This window comes from Lates calcarifer, linkage group LG18, assembly GCF_001640805.2.
Source record: "Lates calcarifer isolate ASB-BC8 linkage group LG18, TLL_Latcal_v3, whole genome shotgun sequence".
Classification (NCBI taxonomy): domain Eukaryota; kingdom Metazoa; phylum Chordata; class Actinopteri; family Centropomidae; genus Lates; species Lates calcarifer.
The window spans coordinates 558,276-572,656 of record NC_066850.1 but is presented as its reverse complement, the minus strand read 5'-3'; the positions used below and the strand labels follow the sequence as shown (position 1 = coordinate 572,656).

General features: G+C 40.3%; 2 protein-coding genes and 1 long non-coding RNA gene across 4 annotated transcripts; 1 reads left to right on the top strand and 2 right to left on the bottom strand.

Moving 5' to 3' along the window:
* Positions 1-406: 406 nt before the first annotated feature.
* Positions 407-9,784, bottom strand: mansc1 (MANSC domain containing 1). 2 transcript variants are annotated; one of them, XM_051077762.1, is made up of 6 exons: positions 9,144-9,784; positions 7,775-7,860; positions 7,414-7,442; positions 6,461-6,794; positions 4,748-4,888; positions 407-4,174 (listed from the first exon to the last, which is right to left on the bottom strand). In XM_051077762.1, exons 4-6 carry the CDS (start codon positions 6,714-6,716, stop codon positions 3,117-3,119), a joined length of 1,455 nt encoding a protein of 484 aa, XP_050933719.1. In that variant the 5' UTR covers positions 6,717-6,794; positions 7,414-7,442; positions 7,775-7,860; positions 9,144-9,784; the 3' UTR covers positions 407-3,116. The 2 variants fall into 2 exon arrangements, with proteins under 2 accessions (XP_050933719.1, XP_050933718.1); XM_051077761.1 differs by lacking the exon at positions 7,414-7,442.
* LOC108882410 (uncharacterized) lies at positions 8,483-10,743 on the top strand. Its single transcript, XR_001960779.2, has 2 exons — positions 8,483-8,975; positions 9,130-10,743. It is a non-coding gene; the product is annotated as an uncharacterized LOC108882410 (long non-coding RNA).
* Positions 10,596-13,377, bottom strand: lg18h11orf98 (linkage group 18 C11orf98 homolog). The gene is made up of 4 exons (XM_018674900.2): positions 13,222-13,377; positions 12,783-12,907; positions 12,411-12,508; positions 10,596-11,386 (listed from the first exon to the last, which is right to left on the bottom strand). Exons 1-4 carry the CDS (start codon positions 13,258-13,260, stop codon positions 11,256-11,258), a joined length of 393 nt encoding a protein of 130 aa, XP_018530416.1. The 5' UTR covers positions 13,261-13,377; the 3' UTR covers positions 10,596-11,255.
* Between the last annotated feature and the right edge of the window lie 1,004 nt (positions 13,378-14,381).

Below are 14,381 nucleotides of genomic sequence, written 5' to 3'. Positions count from 1 at the left end.
AAAGTTTGGATAAAAATGCAGATATTAGTCCAAATGTTGACAAAAAGTCAAAATTAAAAATCAGATTGCGAACATAACAAATTTCTTGGGCAAAGATAAAGTTTTTTCTAAAAAGTAGGAATTTTGAGAAAAGTTAATGTACAGGAGAAATTCAACATTTCACAGAATAACATTTAAAAATTGAAAAAACTTTGCTGAAAAAGTCTTAATTTAGAAAAGAAGTTGTAATTCTGAAGCAAAAGTCAAAATTTAAAAGTCTGAGCATACCCTCAGAGTAATCATCTTCCATACGGCTGATAAACATACTTTTCCCCATATTTTTTTTAAATCTTATATGTTTGTTTTATTGAGTACATCCCCTTTTTCATGAATTTCTTTTCATCATAAAACACAAACAACACGCTCATTCAAAAATCACATTTTTTTAATCCTTACAAGAACAAAACATCAAATTCCAAACTTATGCAAAAGCATCACTTCACAAAACAAGACCAAACTATTACCATCCAAGGAATTAATAAGACAGAGTAAAAATCAAAGCAATAGAAGTGAAAACAAGTCAACAGTGCAGCTTCAGGCGTCATCAGTTCAGTGTATGCAGTGGGTTCATCGAGCTGCTGCTGCCACCTGGTGGTGAACTGATGCTGCAGCAGCGTCACTCAGTCTGCACCCCCACCTCCAAAATACACTGACATCCAATACAAATTTACTTATAGGAAAATAGTGCGCGGCCAGTGTACTCTTACCTATGAAAAACAATCTAATATTTAAAAAGAAGCAAATCACATTTATCAAAAACCGCAGGATACAATAGTGCATCAATTTTCAAAGGATTGCATCGATCGTTTTACATTTTGATCCGTATGTGAAACAAGAAAAACGTGGATAAAATACAAAAACAACACAGTGAGAGTAAGTCCGACATCTAGACTGAGTTGGTGATTTAAGAAGCAATCACAGGCTCATATGGCTGAAGCATGTGGAAGTAAAAAGACATGCAGGTGTACATCTTATACACAAAGGGTTCATGAACCCCATGGCACAAAAAAGGCCTCGAAACCAGAAGGCCGAATGTACATATCCGTGTCCGCTCATACAATCCAGTGTTTCTCTACGTTAGCTCGACTTCAGAGGCTTCCTGAGTTTTGGGGAGTAAAAATATTGCTGTTTGTTCTTTGTGTTCCTTCGCCAGCTGAAGTTTCTCTACAGTCAACAGGACAAGAAATAAGGTGAAGGAATCATTTCACCAGGTGATGACAGTAATGACTTTTATATTCTACTCTCTGGTCAAAACTTGGCTTTAAAGCAAAATAAGAAAAGACAGCAATAAAACACACATGTGATTAAAACCAGAGAGTCAGAGTGATGAGAAAAGTCTAGAGTTTGAAGATCAAACTTCCTGAAAGAGGCTCAAAAATGTTGTGTACAAAATAAAACTATAACTCAGAGAAGAAAACAGTGTCTGTTAGGGTCAGTGTAGTTCAGAAATTAAAGAAATTCAATAATTAAATTGAAGAAAAAAAAGACATAATTATGAAACAGAAATCAAAATTTTGAGAAAAGTCAGTCTTCTTAAAAAAAAGTTATAGCTCTACAGATAGAAAATATGTAATATTTCAAACATTAGTGGTACGGTTAAAATTTGGGAACATACCTACATTTAAAAGAAAAAAAAATGATTTTGTGGACACAAGATAAGAAAACCAGAACCTTTCAGGGCTTTTGAGGCTCTGACAACCCAGGAAAGAGGTAAAAGTTCTAAGAAAAAGTCAGAAATCTCACACTATGGTTCAAATTCTGATTAAAAATCATAATCCTGCGCCAAAATCTGAAAAATTAACTCTCGGCTCTGGCTGTGGTTTTGGTTGTTCTCTGCTTTAAAGCCAAATTCAGAAATAAAAATCTGTTTTCTCCAGAAGTCTGTGGATAAAGTCAAAATGAAATAGTTGAAATGTTGAAATAGTTGCGACTGTAGTTTCCAACAGAGTCAGACACACACAGTGATCCTACACAATGAGCCTTACTATTATGAAAAAATAAGGGTGAGTGATATGATAACATTTATCATGCAACAATATTCATTTATCAGCCATCAGAGATTTTTCCATAATGTTATTTCTTTATTATCTCTGGTGGTGGTCGCCCACTCTCTGCAGTGTTGTAAACCAATAAGCAGGACTGAGTTATGATAATATTGGAGTTTCAGTATCATTTTTGCATCATGGTAATGATGCTTTTTTATTTTTGGAGCCAAAACCAGACATTCTAGTCAGTCTTTAAATTTGCTGTATCATAATACATTCGGATATCTTGATACAAAGTTACATGTCGTTGCTGTCCATGAGAAATAATGAATCTCAAAAACAAAAGTTTTTTATGTGCTAAGAAAACCTGTTTTCATCGGAAAATCCATTTGGTTATTAAGTGGTTTATTTTAGCTTAAAGGACGAGTGTGTCGGATTTAGTGACACCTAGTGGTGAGATTACAGACCGCAACCCACTGAATACCCCTCCCCTCACTCCTCCCTTTCCAAGGAGAAACTACGGTGGCCTTTAGGGAACATAAAAACAGGAACAGCCCTCTCTAGAACCAGGGTTTGGTTTGTCTGCCCTGGGCTACAGTAGAAACATGCGTCCTCTGTAGCTGTCGCTAAGCTAATGTACACACAACGATTCTTAGTGTCAGGTGATTCCCTTAAATCCTGCACACTGGTCCCTTAAGAAGGTCCTGTAATGGAAGATGGAAGACGAGTGCATCATTCTGAATAACTGCACAGGTCTGAGTCCTTCTTCCACCTCGACCATTTCCGAAGATCTGAGCCTTGTTTACTCATATTCCAGGCCAATAAACACAACTATTGAAATAAACTGAAGACACTGTGTCAGAGCTGTGTGGTTATGTCAAAATAATGCACATCCTCTGAGCAATTAGAGTCCAGGATTGTGGTCATGGTGTGACAAAGTGAAGCAGACATTCCATTATTGTGTAGCTTTGTGCTGATAAGAAATGAACATGTATCAGATGAACAATATTAAATGAACTCCTTAAGTCTTGCTAATTGTCCCTCTGAGCTTCCGTCTTGAGAATCAAAGACCTGTGAAGAATTTTTCCCACCTCACACCTCATAGTGCAGGTCATTGAGCTCCAGTCTTGTGTAATGCCGTCTGTCGAAGGACTCCATCGCCTTTCGTCCGCCGACAGCCAGAGCCAGTGTGAGCACAGCGAGCCCCAGCACCATGAACGCCACCACACCGCTCTTCACGGCCCCCCGAGCTGCTACGGCTTTGCCCCGACCGATGCTGGAGTTCTGGAGGGCGTGGTCGGACTGGATGGCATCTTTGGGGATGATGACCAGACTTGCTGCTGGAGTTGTCCTGGTGGTGGATGGTTCAGTGGTGGTGGTGGTGGTGGTTGTGGTGGTTGTAGTGGTTGTAGTAGTAGTAGTAGTGGTGGTGGTGGTGGTAGGAAGAGGCGTAGTAGTGGTAGTGGTAGGAACAGTAGTAGGGGTGGTGGTGGTGGTAGTAGTTGTAGGAGTAGTTGTAGTAGTCGTGGTGGTAGTCGTAGTGGGAGTACTAGTGGTTGTAGTAGTTTCAGGACTTGGCTGTGGTTTGTCAGTAGTTCTGTGTTCAGCCTCTTTTCCCACTGTCACAACAGGAAGTGAAGTCGTGGTTGGTTGGACGGTGGTGGTGGTGGTGGTGCTGACAGGATGAAGTTTTCCTTTCTTGGTGGTTTTATTTTGCTTTTTGCTGGTTTTGTTTGGCTTTCTCGTCGTCATGCTAATGGTTGTAGTAGAAGGTGCTGCTGTTGTTGTTGGTGGTGCTGTTGTTGTTGTTGTTGTGGTGGTAGTTGTGGGTGATGGAGTTATTGCAGGCATCGTGGCAATGATGATGATGGGTGGAGGTTCTGTCGTGGTGGCTGGTTCTTGTGTGGTTGTTGTGGTTGTGGTTGGCAGTGAGGTTGTGGTTGTGGTTGTGGTGGTGGTGGTGGGCTGTGTGGTGGTGGTTGTTGTGGTAGTTGGTGGTGTTGTTGGACTTTGTGTGGTAGTTGTGGTTGTAGTAGTGGCTGTAGGTGTGGTTGGTGCCAGTGTGGTGGAGGTGGTGGTGGTTTCCTCTGTGGTTGTGGTTGTGATGGTTGTAGTGGTGGCAGGTCTCACTGTGGTTGGATGAATCAAGCCTGTTAAGGAAGGAAAACAGATTGAGATGTTTAGAACCTGAGGTGTGGATGGATGATCGAACGAATGGACGGACAGATGGACACATGGATGGACAGACAAACAGATGGACAGAGAGAACTTTTGTTATCCTTTTAAACCATCTCACAACTGCCAGATTTACCCAACAACCCACTGACAGTTGAAGAACCGACCCTCAGAGATACAAGTCTTACATTAGTTGCACATGTCGATACACAGGTAGAGTCTTTACCGTGAAGCAGACCAGCTTCACAGAGGACAGTACTGATACAGTGACATAAAAACAAACAGTATTTGCTGCAGCCAGAATAAGTTGATGCTGTAACATTCAGAAAACAGATAAACGTGAAAACAAATTCATTGAATTTCTTTTCCTGCTCAATGAACATCTGATTAAGTCTGAAATTGCTTTGCAGAGCTGGACCTGGGATCAGAATCGGTAAAATCTGAATGAAATTGACCAGTGGAGATCTACCCAACAGAATACAACAGGATCTATCTGCAGGCATGATTTGCATAAACAAGCCTGTGAAATGGAGAGCAGAGTTATTCACCTTTGTAGATGTCGTAGGTGTTGATGCCGTCCTGAGCCTTCATTAACGGACAGTCCTGCTCTGTCTGACAGTGGAACAGGAAGCAGTTATCATCACCGGCGTGTTTGTTGGCGTTGAACACGGCCATGTTGCACTTGGCACCTTTAGAAACACAAAAACAGGATGTCACACACTCTACTTACAGCTTCTACTTTAACAAACTCCAACTCCAGATGTAAAAACCTGACTAACAGGCTCTGAGACCGGTCGAGGTTCAGAATGTTTGGAAGAGAAAAGTAAAATGTCATTGTAAATATAAGAAATACAACATTTCCCCCTGAAACTTGGTGTAGTAGGCGAATAAATTAGTTAATATAGGTATTTGTACCACACACTATACTGAAGTACCCAGATCAATGTTACTTTCCAGGACTGTGTTAAACTAAATGTTATTTCAGGACAATTATTTCTATCTAAAAGGAAAAACAATCATGTCTTGATTTGCTTTGTAGTCTAATTTTATAACCTGACCACGTTTTTAAAATAACTGTGTGATGTTCTTAGACAGATTTCTAAGGAAAGCTCTGAAACAAACTCCTGTCACAGTCTCACTTTGACCCAGTTCAGTTCCTTCAGGAAGTCTAGTCTCTGAAAACTGTCGCTGCAGGCTCGTGGTTTTTGTTTTCCACAGGCACAAAGCTAACAGAGGTGTAGTGTAGAAGTTTGTTGTCGTGCCTGTGTGAGGCTGTATCAGTCTTTTTAAGCATCATTTAGTTAAACCATGAAAAACAGGTTTAAATTTATTCAAGATGACACTAAAGAAACTTTCTCAGAGAAGTCTCTCAGTAAAATGTAAATGAACCTCACCTCTCCTGTCTTATTGTGTCACCACTTGTTCCTCAGTTGATTTAAATGTCAGTGATGTTTCAACTGAAGCTTTTACTGGTGTTTGCAAATAAAGGTACATTACACCTATATTCATTTTAGGAACCTTCAGTAATTATCAAAATCCTAACAAGGCAATGTGCTGAAAGGGGTAACCAGCCAATAACACCATACAATAACAGATCATTAGTGAGCTAGCTCGCTAACCAAACAAAAAACCCACAGGACACATGCTAATATTTCTGCTGCTGAGTCACAACTCAATACTTTCTGACAGCTCAGCAGGATTTCTAAAGATCCACAAAGACTGACTTCACCAGTTGATCTAATCACAGCAACTCAATTGAAATGTACTGATTTCTGTTTAAAACTTGTTTTGTCAACCAAGTCACTCTGATGATGTTACATGGTGGATTTCTTCACTTCTGACAGAGCTAAGCTAAAAGTTTCTCTGTGCTGAAGGTGAAACTGGTCATCATCCTCCCAGAGACGGAGATATGTCAAACTGCTGATAATTTAAATTTCACTCAACAGTGAGTTTAGGACATTTAGCGGTGTAATAACCAACCTGTCTGTTACAAGCAAAGGAAGCTATATCTGCAAAATTAACATGAAGTATTAAAGTAAAAGTACAGTATTTAAAAGCTTTACTCTTTTCATAAACTGTTGGTTGTTTAATTTAATGCAGATTGAAACTTAAAGTAGCATAAAACTTAAATACTTGAGTAAAGTACAGTTACTTTGGAAGTGTTCTTAGGTACCAAGTAGATGAATTGCCAGTGGATCATGGTCCAGATAAAATTAGACCCTGACAATCAGAGTCCAGTACTTCCTGTAAGTCTTCCTCACCTAGTTTGACTTCCTCTGAGCAGCAGGCGAGGACGCAGTCCCTCTCGGACCGGACCACCCGAGCGTCCATGGCTGTGGACGGTCTGTTTAAGGCCTGTCTGACGTTGACGATGGCGCTCTGGTGCTGTCTGGAGAAACAGGTCTCTGGTTCCACGGCCGACACGGGACCCGACACCAGCATTATCATGACAGCGGCGGTGGAGACGAGCAGCCGGAGCGTCCACGGGGAGGGTCGACCGGACTCTGGAGGAAACATGGCTGCAGCAGATCAATACTCCCTGATCAGAAACGCCTCAGTGTCCACAGGAGGAGAGCAGAGATCCACACGAATCAACTGAAGGACAGAAAACACAGAGGAGAAACAGGTTTGTTACAACAACAGGAGGTAACGCTGATTTTAAAGGATCTGTTCACCCAAATTACAAATAAACATAGAACCTTAACAACCTGCCACCTGCAGGTTTCCTGAGTCTCAGAAGGAGTATTCGTACATCACTCGTTTTCATTAAGGGTGTCTAAGTCAAAGATGTCCTCATCTTTCTTTGTTTAACTCCTTGGACAATTTCCTCCTCTCCACCATGACTCCTCCTTGTTGCAAGTTTGCACAAGTTTGGTGATATTATTTAGTGACGCACAACTGTCAGGAAAACAAGTCTGCATCAATAAAAGGAGCTGATGAACTCAGACGCATTCGATTCAGATGGTTCTTGTCCTACTTGCTGCTGATTGATTACAACAAAGCAAGACATCAGAATAAAAAAGGTTTAAAAATGTCAATTCAATTATCATTTCCTAAAAAGGCAAAAACAGACAATCTCTCCTCATTATGTAACAACTCTTCAGAAGCCACACCACAAAATCAGAGGAAGTGTTGAGGTAAAAATTTGAGGAAAGTTTCCAAATCAAACAACATTAAACCTGAGGTCTTTGTCTTCTGTGACAGCTGTACAAACCCTCTGTTTACTGCCCCTCAGTTCCAGATCTGTCGGAGTCGACAACAATAGAACAAAAAGAACAGAATTAGAAACTGATCAGTGGAGTAAAAATAGAAATCTAAAAATGGAAGCGACTCCTGAAGGAGCCGTGGCTTCTTTTTTTAGATTTCTACTGAAGTTGAAGGAGGTTGGCCGTGAAGAGGAATGTGTTCAAATAAGGTTTTTAACGTCTTAAGTTTGAAAACCTGAAACTATTTTCTAACGATTTTCTAACAACCTCTGTGTTGAAATCGTCCGTAGCTCTTGACTAACTCCTGAATTTGTCTTCAGATTTCAGATAAAACCCCAAAATGTTCTTGTATTCAGAGCAGAAACTCACCGGGCCGACGGTGTGAACAGTCCTCCATCAGATGCTCAGCAGCTCTTTGGGTCCACAGTCCACAGAGCAGGACTTTATCCCGTCTCCTGTGAGGGACAGGGTGGCATTATTTCACCTTATCTGCTTTACAGCTGCTGCTATCTGACCCACTATCAACGAGGTTAGTAACCAGGCGCACCTCAGGTACGTCTGGAGCCTCTTATGTAATAATAATATTAATCACATGATATAAATACAGATAATTTAACAGAATAAAACACCCAAAATACAATAAAACAAAGTAACAATGATGTTAACAAAGAGATCTTAACTCAAGATCTACGTACCAGCATTTTCTTTAACATTTCAACCACATCTCACAGACATTCTCATGGACAATGAGCTGAGGAAGACTGTAGGATGAGGTGAAAGCTCAGGAAAAAGATGGTGAATGGACGTTGAGGTAAGATTTCTTCTGTCAAGTTGAGATTTTTGTTGCTGTAACACAATTTGACTGAATATATGTGGAAATGAAAGATGAATATAAGAATATTAAACTCACAAATACATCCACTTTGCTTTGATTAAAAAAATATACAGGAGAAGGCACATCTTGGTGTTTCTCTGTAGTATTTATATATTTTAGATCAATATTTACTATATTTTACAATAACAAGTTCTTTTTTCATCATATTGGCATTAACAGGCCTCCATACTCACTTCTGCCTCTAATGTTAATAAAAATCCATTAAATATGTCGAGATATGTCAGGCGAACTCCAGGCGAAGCGAAAATTCTAATACACGGACGCGAAAAGATTCGATTTCGGCTGCGCGGACCCGAGGCGAAGACGCATCCGTAGAATGTAATAAAAACTGAGCGAAGAACTTTCGCGCCTGTGTCGCGCTACATAGCTACAGAGAAATCATCGCCGGGAGACCGGAGAACGGAGGAGAACGAGATTTGGAAGTCGGGATTTCTGGCTAATAAACATCGCCACGGTCACATAACTACATCGTTAGCTTGTTAGCTGTTGGTGGCTAATGTGAACTTGAGAACAGTTCTACAGACGAACGCGAAGCTAAAAACCCGCTTCGCCTTCAGTGTGTAGACGAAGACTTGCTGCTAAAGGCCATAAATCACCGCAGATGACCCAGACGTCTAATAAACAGCTTAAATCTCTTTGACAGCCTCACAACACGCAGCTAATATCTGCCTTTGTGTAAGTGTTCGCCTCTCGGTTCGTCCATGTAGCACCTGCCGAACAAACATGTCGCTGTACTGGTTTTAATGGAGCTAATGTTACCGGATAATTCCGCCTAAACTGGGACACGGAGGAGAAAGGTTTGGTTTAATTTCTTATTTCTCCTCCTCAGCTCCACGTCTGTACCTTTCTGTTCACCGAGGACGCAGATTAACTCGGCGCCGCATCCATCATCCACCCGTCGGTCTGTCTTCAGCCTGATGAGTCGGTGTTGGACTGGAAACTGGAAACACACCAGCGACGATCTGAGTCAAACCAGTTCAGTCCCAGTCAGAGAACAAGGAGCTTCACCCATCCCGAGAGGACATGTTGATTAGAAGAAAATAAAAAAATAAAAGAATAAAAAGCTGGTGGCACGATTCAGAAATCCTCCGGATGAGTCGGTGTTTTTCTGCTTTCAATCCTCAGCCTCGGTCACATTTAGGGAATAAAAACAACATGTCGGAGCTTTTCTGTATTAAAACCAGATGATTCCTGTCTGCAGCTTCTGGTTTCTGTGAATCCGGGATGGTGATGAACTACATTACACGATGGCTGGTGCGGAAGATCTGCTCCTCTCCAGAGTCTGACCCATTTTAGTCTTTGTCCTCTGGAAGGGGGGAGGGATGGAGCCTGCATCCCAAAATCAGTCTACAACACTAATTATTACCACTGATCATCGGCTGTAAAATAAATCCACATGCACATTAAATATGTGAGAAAATGCTCCTTCTTTCTCCTTTAAACCGCTGGACTTTAAATAAAAACCCCAGTTTATATAATGAGATTAAAGGCAGCAGCTTCATCAATAATTAAAGATGTTGAACATGAACAATACATGTGAAAGAACTGGCTCAGATTTACAGAAATGTTCATAAAGAGATCAATAGTTCACTTTATTAACCCACTGCAGATATGACACATATAGAAGCTCAGTGTCGGCCAAGAATATTACATTATTCCACACAGAGTCAAAATCATAAAATGCTAGTTCAAATTTTTGTCTGCTTCAAATGTATGGAAGCCTTTTTCAACCAGGAAAAAGAAACTAAATTAAATCACATATATGCAAAAAATAATAATGGTAAACCAAAATTATGAGATACTAAGTAAAGATTATACAAAATTATGGAAACGTTTTGATGCACTAGATGAAAATTTACAAAATCTAAAGTTGTCAAAACTAAATTTAACAGAAGATTATGAGTTTGAAAATCAAAATGATGACGTATGTCAAAGTTTCTACTTAACGTTAATATTTCAACTTAGTCTCTCTTAAGTTTGATTTGTAAGTTCTTTATTATCATTTTTCTTTTCCTGGTAGAAATGAGTTTCCATGATATGAAACAAATTAATGTTCGAATCAAACCAAATGTAAATTAATACAGGGTGTTGTTTCAATATTCTATTAAAAAAATTTGAAGGAAATTTTGGAGCCTTTACAAAAAAATGAAACTATTTTAATGTGACCCTATGACAAAAAAAAGAGTTATAGAATAACAGCAGAGTTAATATTTAAGTCAAATTATAAACTTTTAAAAAGGTGCTATTTTTGTGTCTTAAAATTTAAAACTCAAAATGAAACAGACCAGCAGGAAGTTAAATGTTGCAAATCATCAACTGTTTAATTTTAAAAAGTGGATGAATGTGGAACAACTACGCTCGCTCTAAATAACTTTCATTCATGTGAAGGACCTGCAGGTCTCATGACATAAACAACAACTTTAAAAATACAGTCAAGACAAAACTTTCACATCAAGTCAACAAATGTCTCCATGGAAGCCCAAGTCTGCCAAAACAAAAAATTAAATGAAATACAAGGAATGACTAAAATACCTTTGGTTAGTCCAATTTAAGAGATAATTTTTTAAAATCAGTCAAAACTCTAAACTCAGTTAAACACAGATCTCTTACTGTGCCAAGATTATTAGATTACAGGTAAAAATTATGAGCTAAAAAGAAATTTACTCATAATTTTGACTTGAAAAATCTATTTTTGGGCAGAAACAGGCTTCCATATATTCCTGTACCTCTCTTTGTATTCTTTATAAAAATCTCACCTCGTCTGACTCAAACAGGTGCAGACAGACTTTCATCCCTCTGGGCTCAAACTGTGAAAAACGTTACGGTCACAGGTTTGTTCAGAGAAACCAGTCGATCATATTTCAGAGCTCCATTCACCGTCAGCTGCGTCCTCATTGTCCTCTGGATTAAAAGACAGGACGCTGCCCTACATCAGCACATCACTCCCTCTTCTCTTCATTCGATATCCACCATCTCTACGTCCCCCTGGGATCCAGCTGCTTTCTTCTTCTTCTTGGTTGGAGCTGAGGAGGAGGAGGAGGAGGAGGACGAGTCCTGTTTCTTCGGTGGTGGAGCTGCAGGTTCAACTGAGGAGTAAAGAAACATTTTACTGAGTTTTAATGTCAGAAAAATCAAAACATGAAGTTAAAACATGAGTGTCTCAGAATGTCATCTACTGTTTTAAATCATCCTGAACCTTGATGCTGAGTCAGACGTTTGTGACGTCTTCACCTCATTAAATTTATATTAAAAAAAGAACATTAACTCCCTCTGAGCGAGTGACTCACTTCATAAACCTTATCAGCGAGCCTGCATGGTGGCTAGCAGCTAGTTAGCATGGCTAACATCATTAGCATAGCCTTCCCATGCTGGGTGTAGCCAACAGACTGTGTGTTTCTGGTTTAACAGCACTGAGCTGTGGCAGGTGACAGGTGTGTTTACAGTGTTTGTGTCTTAAAGACGTCACAGAGCAGAAAAAAGGGCTAGAAATCCTCTGTTGCACTTCCATCGCCTCGGCTCCGACAGCTCCAGCTTCAGGCATCGCTGGGGCTGGAACCAGTGGCTCAATATGATACAGCTCTGGACCAAGGTCCACCTCCTCAGCTACTTGCCATCTTTTATCATTTCAGTGGGTGAAGTCAGACTCCGAGCTGGAGGTTATTTTTCTGTGACATGCTGCACAATAGCTGCTAATCTTTGTTTAACGCAGCAGCTCTGAACCAGACTGTTACAGATTTAATAATAACGCACAGACATCTTGGACTTAATTGGTCTCAACTCTGGTCTCTGTAGAAAACCAGATCAAACATCCTTGTTGATGAAGCCCTCCAGTGGTTTCCTACTGTAATTCCATAAAGTTCAGGGACTTGTAAAGACCTGTCTTTAATACAGACAGAAGAGGACATAACACAGCTGAGTACAACTCCTCATGAAGAGTGAACTCATCTTTAGGTGTGAAATCTGTGGAGGTCAGATGCCTCAGGGCTCCACAACATTTCTCTTTTTAAATCAAATATAGGGAACATGAGAAGTGCTTTGAGACATAATTGAACCCTTTCTGTTCTGGTAAGAATGGCGACTTGAAACAAACAGTTTTCCGTCATCATTTACCTTCCATACCGGCCTTCTGCTGCTGCATGTGCTGCAGCTGTTTGAGCAGCTTTCGTTTCTTCTTCCCAGACAGAGTGATGTTCGCTCTCGGACTCGACCTGAAGCAGAAGTTTAAACACAGTCTTTAGTTTGACTGGATTCAGACGCAGATTTTAAACTGTTTCTGTAAATGACAGTCAGATCATCACATTTAAACTCAAAGACAAAACACATGTAAACTACATCTCAGTTAGAGCTCTGCCTGGTGAGGTGGTGAAACTTCATAACTGAGTTTATTTTTAAAATCAGATACATTTCCTTTGATAAAACATGAAGCGGTGACAGAATAATGATTCATCTCTCATCATGTTTCAGAGTTTGTCGCTCACTGACTTCCTCTTCTTCAGGTGATGGACGGTGATGAGACCCTGATCCACCACAGCTCCAACGATCTGATGCTTCTTCCTCTTCTCTCGACTCAGAACTCGACGTCGCTTAAAAAGTTTCTTTCCCAGCTCCTGAAACAAAACAGACGTTACTCAGAGTAACGACAGTTACTCAGAGTACTGACTGTTACTCAGTTATTACTCTTAAGTATTTGTACTTTTACTTCAGTAACAAACTTGAGTACTTCTCCCAGCAGTAATATTGCACCGTGTTGTTCTACAGACTGAATTAAAAGACGTTAATTATGCTGAGACCTGAACATTGTCACACTGTGTTGTCATTAGCTGTTGTTGCTAACTGCTAGCTGCTAACTCAGTGTATTAAGAAGACACCGTCACAGCGTCAGTTTGTCTGTTTACTTCTGATAAAACCCAGGTTTACTCACAGTTTTCGGTCTGTTTATCTTCCCTCCTGGAGGAGACATGTTGATCCTCTCACATGGACGCACACGCTTCTTCTTCTGCGCTTTAAACCACCGACACGTCTCTTCACTTCCGCTCCCTTCTTCTTCGTCGTCTTTTTTAAACAGTAACCGTGGAGGAGCGTTAGCGCCGCCTGCTGGAGTGTGGATTAATGTGAGTGTAGATTAGTGAGTTAGTTCCTCACACTCACTCCATGTTTGAGCCTTTACATCCACAAAGAAACAAACCGGAGACCTTTTGAAATGTGAAATCTAAATATGTAGATAAACGTGTTTACACGCAGCAGATGAATGTGGCGGACTGGTGAAATAAAATCAACAAAAAGCAACACGGAGCAGCTTTTTCTGTGCTGATACATGTTTTACACCTCAGTGTAAAATAAACTTCCTCAGTGTTTGAACCTTTTCTTCTTTTGAAAAACGAACACAAACATATTTATACAATTGTTAAATGCTGACACCTGGTGGCCACATGGCAGTACTACAACCTGAATCTGTATCATACATCTACATTATCATATAATTATCAGACAATTATATACAGTATATATAATTATAGAAGTGAAAATAATTAAACAGAACAAAACTGAGCTGCAGCAAACAAATGGGCCGAGGTTCTTCACATGTTGATGTCTCTTTATTTCATGGACTTAAAGAACAGAAAAAAGAAATATACAGCATGTAAATGTTGTATTTTGGTTGTATATGGTTTTTAATGCAGCGTCGATGCTGCGTCTCGTCTGGAAGAACAGTGATAATGACTGTTGTGTTTGAGGATAATGGTGAGGCCTGTACAATGGATAGAAAACTGATCCAGCTCAGTGTAAGAGAAAGGACGGTTATTGAGCTGGGCAGCTTCAAATCTCTAAACTCTGAGGTCATTTCACTGATCCTGGATCAGCTGCTGATGTAAACGGTGTGGATGTTTCCCACGCTGACAGCCGATGGGTTTCCCTGCTGCACAGACCCAGAGGGAATATTGATGACTTTTGACTCATTTCTCTCTGCAGCCTCCAGACTCAGACTCTCAGGACTGACCGGATTAGAACGGCCTGTTTCTGCACATCTGGACCCTCCAGTCTCTTTTAGGATCTCCATCCACCACAGCAGCTCAGATTTAGCCG